The 12864-nt window shown below is 47.5% G+C and overlaps 1 protein-coding gene across 1 annotated transcript in view; it reads right to left on the bottom strand.

Moving 5' to 3' along the window:
- FSTL4 (follistatin like 4) overlaps window positions 1-12864 on the bottom strand; it is a 394347-nt gene that overhangs the window by 22532 nt on the left and 358951 nt on the right. Inside the window, exons 8-11 of the mRNA XM_057735151.1 lie at window positions 5639-5800; window positions 5124-5258; window positions 4169-4195; window positions 734-852 (exon numbers count right to left, since the gene is read on the bottom strand). Of these exons, the coding sequence (XP_057591134.1) occupies window positions 734-852; window positions 4169-4195; window positions 5124-5258; window positions 5639-5800 (443 nt within the window). The remainder of the gene's footprint in view (window positions 1-733; window positions 853-4168; window positions 4196-5123; window positions 5259-5638; window positions 5801-12864) is intronic.

The following is a 12864-nucleotide window of genomic DNA, read 5'->3' as shown; positions in this document are numbered from 1 at the left end:
GTCACCTGGATAATTACAACAGCCTCTTCACCCACATCCATGCTTCTAGTGCAGCCCTTCTGATCATTACCCTCCGTGATGCACATGTTCCAAAGCACCCTGATCCTGGCCATCCTTCACCTGAAGTCCTTCAGTGCTTCCCGTTAGCACTCCTCAGCTCTGACCCTTAGCTACTGTCGTCCTAAATCTTAGGCCCTTCCCACATTCATTCGTCCCTCCAGGCATATAGAATATTTGCAATTCCCTGAACGTGGTGACCTGATGTTTTATGCCTCTGCTCCAAGTTTATGACGTTTCCTCTTGAAATCCATCACCAATTCCTGCCTGTTCTTCACAACTGAGCCCAGGCATCACCTGCCCCAGGAGCCTTCTCTGACTTTGCCCCCCAAGATCTGGAGAGGCCTCTCTCCTCAATGTTCCAGCGCTCCTTACACATCCTTCTAGCAGCACCCGTTTGGCAGCTGTCTGTTCACACTGCTGTCTCCATCATTTGACTGTGAACTTGCAGAGGCCAGGAACCCATCTGTCTGCCCTGGGCCTCCCTGCAGGCTCAGTGCATGGAAGTAGCCGCTGGAGGAAGGAATGAGAGTTTAAACTCTCAGCCTCATATGAACACATGTGGAACCACACCACATGTAGCAAATAGAATTTAGGAAATCAAGTGGCACTCATGGTGAAAGGCTGGCTCTCACGATGTGTGTGACGTGGACGTGCCCCAGGTGCAGACACTTACGTAGCTCATGAAGATCTTCTCCGTGGGTTTGAGGAGCCTCTGGATCTCACAGTCTGCGGGGTGCAGCATGATGATGCCATCGTCGGAGAAGATGTAGAACATGTTTCCCACACTGAGGCCTGGGAGGAGCAAGCACAGGCATGGTCATGCCCTTCCTAGCAGCTGATGAAACCTGCAGTTTGGCTGCATATGATACAGGCACAGAATGCAAGGCCTGGTCTAGGTGGGGTGAGGCAAGATGAACAGGCAGTGTGTGGGGAGCAAGTGCCCAAGGGCTGTGAATCAATACATACACCGAGGGCTCTGCAGTCCCCAGGCTGTCCTCCCAGATGTGCACGCCTGCCCCAGGCCATCCAGGGCTGGCTGCCAACACAAGTTTCCAAATAAATGACAGTCCTGGCTTTGACATACACTTGACCTTTCCTATTCTGAAAGAAAAGTCTCCCTTGGTCCTTGTCAACTAGTCAAATCAGAATGGATCAGGTGATGCCAAAAAAGCAAAGGCTTTTATTTATTTTTTAAACACATTTATGTACAGTACTGCCACCTGGTATGTGGAGGCCTAAGAATTCTGTGGCTGGTATTCCTTTGTCCAAATCTGGCCTGTCTGTGCCAGTGAACCCTTCCTTCAAAGCAATTTGCTCCAACCTCTGCCCTACCAGTTTCCCTGTGGCAGCCCCATGCCAAGCGACAGAGCCCATAGCCTGGTCAGGCCAGCTGCCTGCACGCCCACCCCAGCCCAGGCCTGTGGCTCTCTACGGGGAAATCTCCTTAGACCAGCAGAGAAGGGGCCTTGGGGACCAACTCGTTCAGCCTACTTATTTTAAAGACAAAGAAACTGAGGTCCAAGATAGGGAGGGGCTTGATTGAGGCCACGTGCCTTTGTGCCAGAGCCGGGGTTAGACCCCAAGCTCCCACCCTGGGCTCTGTCCTCTCACTCTGCTCTCCAAAGAAGATCAATATGGCACAAGGATGGGTATGGTCTAGAGTTCTCCCTCTTTCTCCCCTCCTCTTCCTCCCTCCATTTCTTTTGAAGGTAAAACACTGGAAAGATTACTATGACTTCTAAGGGAGTTACCTGTGTGGAAAATTCTCTCTTTCCTAGCGTGCTCAGAAAACCAGTGTACTGACTTAATCGACTATCTGGGTAAGTTTTTAGTGAGTTAGAAAACAATAAATCAGGCAAACAGGAATCAATGTCCACCTGCTTTCGGTGGCTCTGCAGGCCATTTTCACCAGTGCCTGTGGCTCCCAGTGTAGACAGAGGGCCCTGACTGCATGACACAGCTTCACTCACCTCTGGTTCTGTGCTGAGAGGGGCTCCAGGCAGGAGGGCTCCTGCCACTAAAAACAGCTGGACCCCAGCCTCTCAGAGGCTGGGAATGCCTGCGAGCACTCTGCATAGGTCCCAGTGGGAATCCTGGGGTGCTGGGCAGCCTGTTCTGACAGCCAGACAAAGCTGGCCAGTGCCTCCCACACAGCAGCCCAGTGTTTGGAGTGGGGTAGGGAGCACACATTTGCTCTGACCCCAATCTATCTTGTCTCCAGTAGGACTTTCTCTTCTGTACACTCTCATCTGGCAAGCTTCTCCCACTCAAACCTAGGGGCCAGAGGGGGTCAAAGTCCCTGCAAAACTACAGATTCTGCAACCGCCTCCTGAGGTTCTTGGAAAATTAGTAGCCAGAGGAACCAACATGAGACTGAAAGCTTAGCAGAGCCCACGTGGGGTTTGCAGCTGTGGCTACAGTGCAGGCTACGCACCGGGCCTTGTCACAGTCAGCAGGCACAACGTGAGGCACAAGGCCTTGCTCCACAAATAACCGACTTCACAGGAGAGCCGGCCTCACAGACCAGCCCCTGGAAGGTTCTGCCTGTGGGTAGCTTGATCAAGGGGGCTCACGGGAGCTTTGTCTGCTTCTGTGTGCCCATCACCACACTGCTCAGGGCTGAGGGCACCCTGCCGACCTCTTTGCTTTTGCTTCTATCTTTCCCTATCTCTAGCCCTTGAGTTTGACAGGGAGGGTGTGAGCAGCTAGCTGTCCAGGTGTGATGGAGTTTGTTCGCTGCTCGGATGTCCAATATTAATTAGTGCAGCACCAGCCAGCCCTAAGCCCTGAGGCAGCTGTGGATCTTAAGCTGGCCTTTGGGCTTCCAAGCTGCATTTAACACTTTCCAGGGCCTCCTGCATTCTCTGCAGGTCTCCACTTTTGAAACTTGTAAACGCCCCTTAGAAAACACCTTTTAAAGACAGAGCCAAAGTTCTCTGTCTGCACTGTGGCCTGGGAGCGAGGCTCTGGTGGCGTCAAGGGACCATGATCCTTGATTAGTGACTGCTGTTACTACTCGTTCTTCTGAGGATTCCTAAAGCCTATCGGCAGCAATCCCTCATTTTCCGGGCTCTGCCTTTGTTTTGCTCCCAGACTTACTGTGTGTGCATCAGTGCCTGACATTCAGGAAATTACTCTGAGATCGTGTATGCGTGCACGTGCTAGACTGTAGGTAATAGCGTGTGAATTTCTTAAGGAAAAAATAAAGGGAAATATGCCAGTTTTTAAAGGAGATTTAGTGCTTAACTCCTAAATCTCGTGGTACTTTCTGCTGCTTCTCATATTCTCCCTCTGCCCACTGAGCTAGACAGTAAGTTAACTCGGGTGATTTGGAGTCTCTGGTGGAGGGGTTAAAATCGGGTTGGGGTCCACGAATGCACATGCATCTCACGCAGTGACTCAGGCTCTTTAACCCAGTGCCCACATGTGCCCACTGCTTTTTGAATCATGTTATTAGACCATTTTTGATATACAAAAATGGCAATTTTTTTTTTTTGGTCGCATGGCTTGTGGGATCTTAGTTCCCTCACCAGGGATTGAACCTGGATCCCCAGCAGTAGAAACGCGGAGTCCTAACCACTGGGTCGCCAAGAAATTCCCCCAAAATGGCAGTTTTGTCTGGCCCAACCTAACATCTAAAGGTTGTTGGATAGATACACATTTGAAACCCATTCACTAAGAAGTATACATATAAATATACATTTACAGAAATCACGGTAGCTTTATTCTCCAGCATGTCCTCAAAGTACACACTAAACTCCAACCAATATCAGTGGCTGGAAAGAAGTTTAAGTCCCAGCTCTGACCAGGACCCCAGCCAGGAAGTCTACTTCAGTGGATGTTTCTAAATAGCTTTAAATGGAAACTTTTGTTTTTAAAATTCTAATTGTCTAATGTCCATTAAAGGCACTAGTTGGCTTAAATCTGCTTCAAGTGTGCCACCTTGACATGGACTTCCCCTCTCCCGTCTGATATGGCCCACAGACCCCACTTGTGGGGACTGCTTGGTGTCTGGAAAAGCTGCTGGTGGCTCATGGAAAGATGGCCTGTTATGGAAGCACGAACACACACGATCGCAGGCATGACACAGAACACATAAGCTTGGTACCTTCTTCTCGCCATAGAATGTTTGCAACTGCAGCATCAGAGAAGGATGAAAGCAGGAACGTGATTGAGGGAAGGAAAAAAAAGAAGAAAGCAACGTCAGAACCTTCCTTGTAGTAACTGAGTTCATGAACGTCCTTGTATCTAGTCCATCATGTACAGAATCTGTGCCACTCATCACCCCAACAATACTGTGGGGGATGCTGTGTGTGGACAAATGCTTCTAGGGCTCAGGACCCTTTTGGTTCCTAATGAATCAGGTTCCAGGATCGCAGAAGTTCATGGGATTCTCCTCCTCCGTGGATGATAAAGAGCAAGCAACATCTCTCCCCGACTTCCTGGACTACTTCCAGGAGCATGCTGATTTTCTGCTAGGACTCTCCTCAGGAAGGCCATCTGCAATACTTCTGATTTCCCCCCTTGATGATAAAGACTCCACTCAGAGCCCTCGATCAAGGGACGGAGGCCGCGTCTAACACCCATGTCCATGCACTCACCCCTGCAGACCCTCCTGGGCAGCAGTGGCTACGAAGGAGAGCCTGCTTAGCGTCCCAGGTGGGCAACAATCCCTGGGGCAAAGGCGTGCGTGCGAGAGCGTGCAGGCCACTTCCTGGGCGACGGGAGGGCGGCAGCCGTTGCTGGGTGCTTAGCATGAGCGATTTTGTGGATGAGGGACAGAGCAAGCAGGAGGCGGAACTGGGGATAGGATGTGCCAGCTTCCGTGTGGTCCTGAGCTCTGGCTGCTGTCCAGAGAGTTTCCCTGTCTGTGTTTCCAGAGTCGTCTAGCTTTATAGCGTAGGTCTGCTCACCTCTGGCCACCCTCTGTTCCCAGCTTGGAGCACGGAAAGATGTGAGGTCTACCCCTGTCTCCAGGGGCTCGTGGTTGGTGCCTGTGGCCCTTGACACCCAACCTCCCCCAACCAGCTCAGTGAGGAGCTCAAAGGCAAGCGTGGACTCACGGGTCTTTCTAGCCGAGTCTTCGATGAAAAGGGAGGAAATGTCTTCATCCACGCCCACTTCATTTTTGGCAATGCAAGTGTAGGCTCCTGTGTCTTCATACCGAACACTGCTGATGTGGAGTTCGCTCCCATTGGCTGTAGAAAGCACAGAGCTCAGGGAGGTCTGCTCAGCTGGGACCTCCACACCCACCCTCCCTTCTCCCTTCTATTGAGAGCGTTGAGGTTAAAAGCACCCCTCAGGGGGGCTGAGGGCAGCCTGTACCGCGATAAATGCCCAGGAAGGGCTGGAACAGCAGAAATGAACCACAGGTGACCCGGCACCTGACTAACAGTGTCTCATCACTGTGCTCAGATCTGTGTGAGCCCAGAGAGCAGGGGAATTGGGTGAGACATTTGTTTACTCCCCAAATATCTGACTTAGAAATAAATCACTCTTCTCATTTCCATCCGTGGGGAGACAGTCAGCTTGAACTTGATGGGAATAATGGCACAGAGCCATTAAGGGGGGCTCTTACCTAAAAGGGAAAGCTGTTTCGACATCTGGGTTGAGACATCCATGCCATTTTTAAGCCAGGTGATTCTGGGCATAGGAATGCCCTCTGCGTGACATCTCAGGCTGGCTGCCACCCCAGGCTCCTGTGCCTGGGTCTCCGGATAGACGCGGATGACAGGTGGCACTGTGGGTGAGAGTTAGTGCTGATGAGAAAAGACCTTTACCTGCCTCGGGCCTGTGGTCCAACTCTGAGACCCTGCCCAGAGGGTTGAACCAAGAGGCAACTCTGGAGTTCTCTTTGTAACCAGCTTGCAATCATCCTCCAGCAACTCAAGTCCTAAAAGAAAGGGCGATAAAATGGATTGCAGGCAATAAACTTGTCAGGCTTTGCACCCTGTAATTCATGGCGTTCATCATTATTCTAAATATGATCAGAAAGACATCCAAACATTTAAGGCTGTTCCGCTGCTACACATAAAGAGCAACAACCGCTGAAATTTATTTCTGAATGAATAAAATTCAGACATATTATTTCTCTTATCGGAAAGCCATTGGACAGGGGCTTAATTTCTTGCAGGAAGTGCTTCACAAAGCACTTATGGGCACTGACTGGCAGGGCTACTAATTACATCACTGCTCTAGGGAAGCCCATTGATTTTCCAGTGGGTCATTTTTATTTTTCTACTTCTCATCCCCGGAACATGAGTGAAAGGCAAGTGTGCCCTCCTTGGCTCTTGATTCAGCCATGAGCCCTGGCACTCAAGTTCAGGGCTGAGGATGTGATCAGGCCCACTCATCAGATGAGCAGGGGTGGGCAAGGCATCAGTACCCTCCACCCTCTGGCCTTTCCTATAAGGACTGTCTGTGGGACAGGAAGGAGTGAGGACTGCCTGCAGGCTCTTCCCTCCTATCCCTAGCTCTGGGCCCAGGAAATAAAATAATTGTCATTTTCCCTGGAATTGGGGGCTTTTACTTATTCATGCATTTTACTCTATATACTTCCAAAAAGGGTTTGTGAGAGCTTATATAAAGGCACCTGTATATTAAAGTAAACAACAACAACAAAAGCCACATCACACGCCTTTTGGAAAGGCAGGAGATGGATTTTCCCTGAAGTGGGCAGCTATATATTTTTTCTATAGTTATCTGGACACTCCTATTGTCCAATAAAAGAAAGTGACCCACTATGTTAGGAGAGAGATTTTTCTTAGCACTAGAGGTAGAACAAATTGATGCATATTTAGAAGGAAGGGATGATGCTGATCCTGAAACCTGAAGATTTTTAGTGATCTGTGCTTGGGTGGGCTGAGGACAAAAGAAAAATTCTATCACCTCATTGTGAGAGATGGGTGCTGCAGCTCCTGTCAAAACCCCTCAGGAGGCTGGTAATAATCTGATCAACTTAGCCTACGTTTCAAGTCTTTCCTCTGGTTGACCTATGGGTCAAGGTAGGCGTCTGAGGACAAAGCCAAATGGATAGCTGGCAAAGGGCACAAACCCACCTTTGGAGTGGCCAGAGCTGTTTCCATAACACGAACTCGGAGGCACCCGTGGCTAATGACACAGAGACCAAACAACAATAAAATCTGAGTCATTTCCTCGTTTTCTCTTTGTTTGCAGTTCTAGGGGAGTCCCAGGAGGTGGGAGAAGGTCCTTGTCACAGGTCAGGCCACTAGGGATGGAGGAAGTAAATGGGGCTCTAGCTGAGGCATATCTGGAGGGTTGCTTAGAACACAGAAGTGGATCTCCCTTCTCTGACTCCCCTTGGTTCAAAAGGAAAGAAATAGTAATTTATCTAGGAAACCTCCCTAAGCCCTGGATTTAGTAAAGGGAGGAATGGGTTTCAAGTTGAAGAGATAGTAGAGTTTTACTCAAGAGGCTATGATTCAAGAGCACAGCGATGGAGCCAGGGGCCTAGGAGCACTGGACTAGTGGGGAGTTGGAGAAGGAGGTAGAGCAGCCCAGGTTCTAGAATGTGGGAGGCCAGGACCTGGGAGTGAATAACCCTGGGCTCCTGCTAGATCATCATTTATTTATACAAGCCTGCCAAGCAACTACAGAGTAAACCTAAAGAAGGTGAGGGAAGAATCAATAGAGATAGAAGCAGAAAGGAATGAATCAATTAGCCAAAAAAGAGTGAAACTGATAAATCTAAGACCTGGCTGTTTGTGAAAATGAATTAGCCAAATTTCTGGCAAGTTTGGTTAGTGAAAAAATAAAGAACACAGAGGAGATTAAAAAACATGGAAATAATATGTTCAATTATAGGTAATGAATATGAAAATCTCAATGAAACGAATCACTTAAAAGGAAACTTTAATCTCCAAAATTTACAAACAGCTTGTTCAGCTCAATATCAAAACAAGCAATATCAAAATAGATAAATTACTATTTCTTTCCTCTTTGAACCCAATTAAGAAATGGGCAGAAGGCCTAAATAGACTTTTCTCCAAAGAAGACATACAGATGGCCAAGAGGCACATGAAAAAATATTCAGCACCCCTAATTATTAGAGAAATGCAAATCAAAACTACAATGAGATATCACCTCACACCAGTCAGAATGGCCATCATCAAAAAGTCTACAAATAATAAATGCTGGAGAGGGTGTGGAGAAAAGGGAACCCTCCTACACTGTTGGTGGTAATGTAATTGTACAGCTACTTTGGAGAACAGTATGGAGGCTCCTTAAGAAACTAAAAATAAAGCAATTGCACTCCTGGGTGTATATTCAGAGAAAACCTTGATTCAAAAAGATACATGCACCCCAATGTTCATTGCAACACTGTTTACAATAGTCAAGACATGGAAGCAACCTAAATGTCCATGCACAGATGAATGGATACAGAAGATGTGGTACATATACACAATGGAATTTTACTCTGCCATTAAAAAGAACGAAATAATGCCATGTGCAGCAAAATGAATGGACCTGGAGATTGTCATACTAAGTGAAGTAAGTTAGACAGAGACAAGTATTAATATCATATGATATTGCTTTTATGCAGAATCTAAAAAAATGAACACAAATGAATGTATTTACAACACAGAAACAGACTCACAGACATAGAAAAAAAAAACTTATGGTTACCAAAAGGGAAAGGTTGCGGGGAGGGATTAACTGGGAGTTTGTGAATGACATGTACACATTGCTATAAGTAAAATAGATAACCAACAAGGACCTGCTGTATAGCACAGGGAACTCTGCTCAGTATTCTGTAATGACCTAAATGGAAATAGAATTTGAAAAATGATATATGTATATATATATATATAACTGAATCACTTTGCTGTACATCTGTAAGTAACACAACACTGTTAATCAACTATACTCCAATATAAAATAAAAATTAAAAAAAAACAGATGGACCTAGAGATTACCATAGTAAGTGAAGTAAGTCAGACAGAAAAAGACAAATATCATATGATACTTAGATATGTGAAATCTAAAAAAAGTGATACAAATGAACTTATTTGCAAAACAGACTCACAGACTTCGAGGTTGTGGTTGCTGGGGGTGAGACGTGGTGGGGAGGGATAAATTAGGAGTTTGGGATTAACATACACACATTACTATATATAAAATAGATAACCAACAGGGACCTTCTCCATAGCACAGGGAACTCTACTCAATATTCTGTAATAACCTATATGGGCAAAGAATCTGAAAAAGAATGGATATATATATATATATATATATATATATATATATATATATATAACTGAATCACTTAGCTAGCTGAACACCTGAAACTAACACAACATTGTAAATCAACTATACTCCAATATAAAATAAAAATTAAATTAAAAACAACCCCCCCTCCTCAAAATACACACACAAAAAATATTAGCAAATCAAGCCTAGCATATTAGTAAAAGAACATACTGTGACCAAGTATAATATGTTTCAATGACTACTAGGAAGTCTATAATTAATCATATCCAAGTCAAAGGCAGTCAAAAAAGAAAAAACATTTGATTCTCCTGCTAGACACTTAAAGGGCCTCTGAAAAAAATTCAAAATCCATTTCTTGGGGGAAAAAATCCTCAATAAAATAGGAACAGAATAATACTTTCTTCCTACAATGAAGAATATCTCTATTAAAAGAAGGAACAGCACCATTCTTTTCAGAATGGTGAAACATTAAGTCGGGAAAAAACAAAAAGCAAAGAGGAAAGGAGGCAATATCAGACTCTCAATATTTTGCTGGATGTTATTGTCAATAGAAGGCGAGAAATGGGAGGGACAAACGTTAAAGAGATGGAGAAGGATGGTACTTTACCTGGATATGCTCCAAATAATGAACCAAAAGTGTAAGGTTAGTAAGTGAGTGCCATACAGGGGCCAGCACCCAGACAGACAGCAGTCACAGCTTACTTATGTGCCAGCAGCGGCCAGACAGAAGACACAGTGGACCCAAATGAAGGAAACTATCACCTCTCACTGAAGACATGAAAAAAGACTTGAGCAATGAGAGAGAGATGATCTTGGGTAGGAAGACTTACTGGTGTTAAGAAACAAGATACTCCAAATGATGCCTAACATTTAATCTCATTCCAGTTAAAAATCAATTGACGAGGTCTTGATAAAACAATTCTCAAATTTAGCGAGAAGAATGCGCAAGAACAGCGGAAGAAATTTTGAAAAACAAGAGTGATGATTGTCATTTTTCCATACCAGATATTACAAAGTATTTCAAGTATTACAACAGCAAATGGGGGGAGGGGAGAGGCTGGGGTGGGGGGCGGTGTGTGGTTAGGGCTGAGGGGATTCCCATCTCCGAGCTCGGCACCCCATTCACGGTAAAGTTCTGTTAACTCAATATTGTGCAGCCAACATTCATCAACCCCCAACCAAGCGTCAGGGATGACACACAGAGCAGTGAGTAAGACTGGAGCAGTCGCCGGCCTCGTGAGCATTACCAGAAGCGAGCTCTGGGGAGTGGGGCCAGGGGTCTGGGAAGACTTATCAGAACACAGCACTCAGATCCGCTCTCTCCACCTCACAAGGAAATAACGACGTTCCTTACGCCTGCGGTGCCTCGCCCTTTATTGATCGTGGGTTTGTCCGGTGAACTGGTGGTTTGTGGACGCGTCTCCTCAGTGAGGTGCCCAGTGGTCAGCACCAGCCTTGAAGACTGGCCTTTGCCTCCGCCCTGACCTTTGGTGGGAACCTGTAGACCCACGAAGCTGTCGAACTTGAGTGTGCGTCTGCGTCCCCTGGGTGGGGCGGGGGAGGGAAAGGCTTGCTGAAGCAATGCTGGTCTGGCTCCGGAGGGCTGGGCTGGGGCTGGGGGATGTGCTCCTTCCACCTGTCGGGTTCCAGGTGAGACCCTGGGTCAGCCCTGACTAGGTAGCTCTCGCAGACTGAATGAACTGAAATAGGTGGCACTGTTCTAGAACAAAACGAAACCTGACTGAAAGTCGAGGGTGTGGAATCATCCATTCGCTTAGAAACACAGGGCCATCCGCTGGGCAAAGACACCTGGGCCTCCAGTGGCAGGGGTTAGCAGACGGCTCACGTATGCCGAGAGAGAGGCACCCTCAGCTGGCCTGGAGGTCTCCAGGAGCCGAAGTCATCCTGGGGGCTACGGCCACTCCTCCTTGGATGTCCGTCCATCCATCTGGCCACCCGTCCATCTATCCATCCATCCATCAGCAGCGCTATAGACAGGCCCCAGAGCCCCGCATGCTCCACCTCCCAGTGGCCCCTGTCCCTGGTCTCCTCGTCTCCAGCTGAGGACCATCAGGACCCTTTCCCTTACGCCCTTCATTCGGGATCCTGTCAGTCTTCACAAGAGCCTAGGCCTCTGGCATCCCTCTTCCCCAGAACCTTCTGTTGTACCTTCTAGAACTCATTTCTGCCATCAGCAAAATGTCCTCTATCCTCACTCTTCTGTGAGTGTTCCTTCACCTTCTCACTCACATGGAAACCTGGTGACACTCTTCCTGCAGCCTTTTAAGTAGACGTGGCTCCCTCTTTCCCCGTCCCCTGCCCCATGGGCTGGGAGGTGGGGCAGGTGTTGCCACCATCAGGCCTTTCTCCTTTCCTTCTCCAGAAAAGCACCCAGTTTTGAGTTTCTCGTCCTGTGAGCCTCATTCCTAGATTCCATCCCCTCACACCCCATCCAGGATGTTGCTCCAGCACTCCTCTCTCCCTCCTGCATCACCTTCCCCCTTTCTACTGGATCTTTCCTAACAGTCCATAAGATGCTTTTAATAATTCCATCCTGGAAAAAAGCTCTCAAACCTCTTTACCCCAGTTTGTCTCCCCAACTCTGCCCCATTTTCCTTTTTGGAAACACCCTGGAGAGTTGTCCATACTTGGCGGCTCTCGCATCTCTTCCCCATTTCCCCAGAGCCAGCTCCAGGCAGACCTTTCTCCTCCACACTTGGAATTGGCTCTGCTCAAGGCCACAGTGACACCCTTACCCCCCCAACCCCGCCCTTACACTGACCCCGACCCAATGGCCAGTTTGCTTTCCTCACCTTCCCTGACCTGCCTGTGGCACTTGACTTAGCTGATCACTCTCCCTCCTTGGCCCCAGACACCACATTCCTAGTTTTCCTGTCTCTGTGGCCTCTTCTCTGCCTTTCTTGCTGCTTTTTCTCATCTCCCAGGTTCTTAGTGCTTTTGTGCTTGGCAGTTGGACATTCTCTATCTGTACTCCTTCAGCCTCTGCCCTGGTCCATTGACTTTAAATACCAGCCACTCTGTGAGGCATAAGAAATTTATATCTCTGGTCAAAACCTCTCCCTTCAACTCCAGACTTAGATACCCCATGCGCTGCATGACATCGTACCTTTATCATGTCCCCGTGAGCTCCTGATCTTCCTTCCCCAAGCCTGCTTCTCCACAATCTTCTCCTCTTAGTGAATGGCCTCCACTTCTCCTGGTGCTCAGACCAAGATCCTTTGGAGGCATCTTTGACTTTCCCACCAAGTGGACATAAATGTCATCTTTTCAGTAAGGCCATCACTTGCCATCCTACCTAAAGTTTCCACCTTTTATGGGACTCTTTACCTACTCCTGTTTTAAAATTTTCCTTCTTAGTATTTTCTACCCTTTGAATTGCTCCACGAGGACGGGGATTTTGGTCTGTCCACTGCTGTTTTCAGCGCTCAGCCTGTGAGTGGCATGGAGAGAAACTCAGTGAATGCTCGTTGAATGAATGATGATGACACTGAAGGACAAGCTGGTGTTGGCAGCAAGGCAGGGGGGACAGGGGAGGAAGGGTGGGAGGGAGGA

Source organism: Hippopotamus amphibius, chromosome 1, assembly GCF_030028045.1.
Source record: "Hippopotamus amphibius kiboko isolate mHipAmp2 chromosome 1, mHipAmp2.hap2, whole genome shotgun sequence".
NCBI lineage: Eukaryota > Metazoa > Chordata > Mammalia > Artiodactyla > Hippopotamidae > Hippopotamus > Hippopotamus amphibius.
Note: the sequence above shows the minus strand (reverse complement) of the source record. Positions and strands in the feature narration are given on the sequence as shown.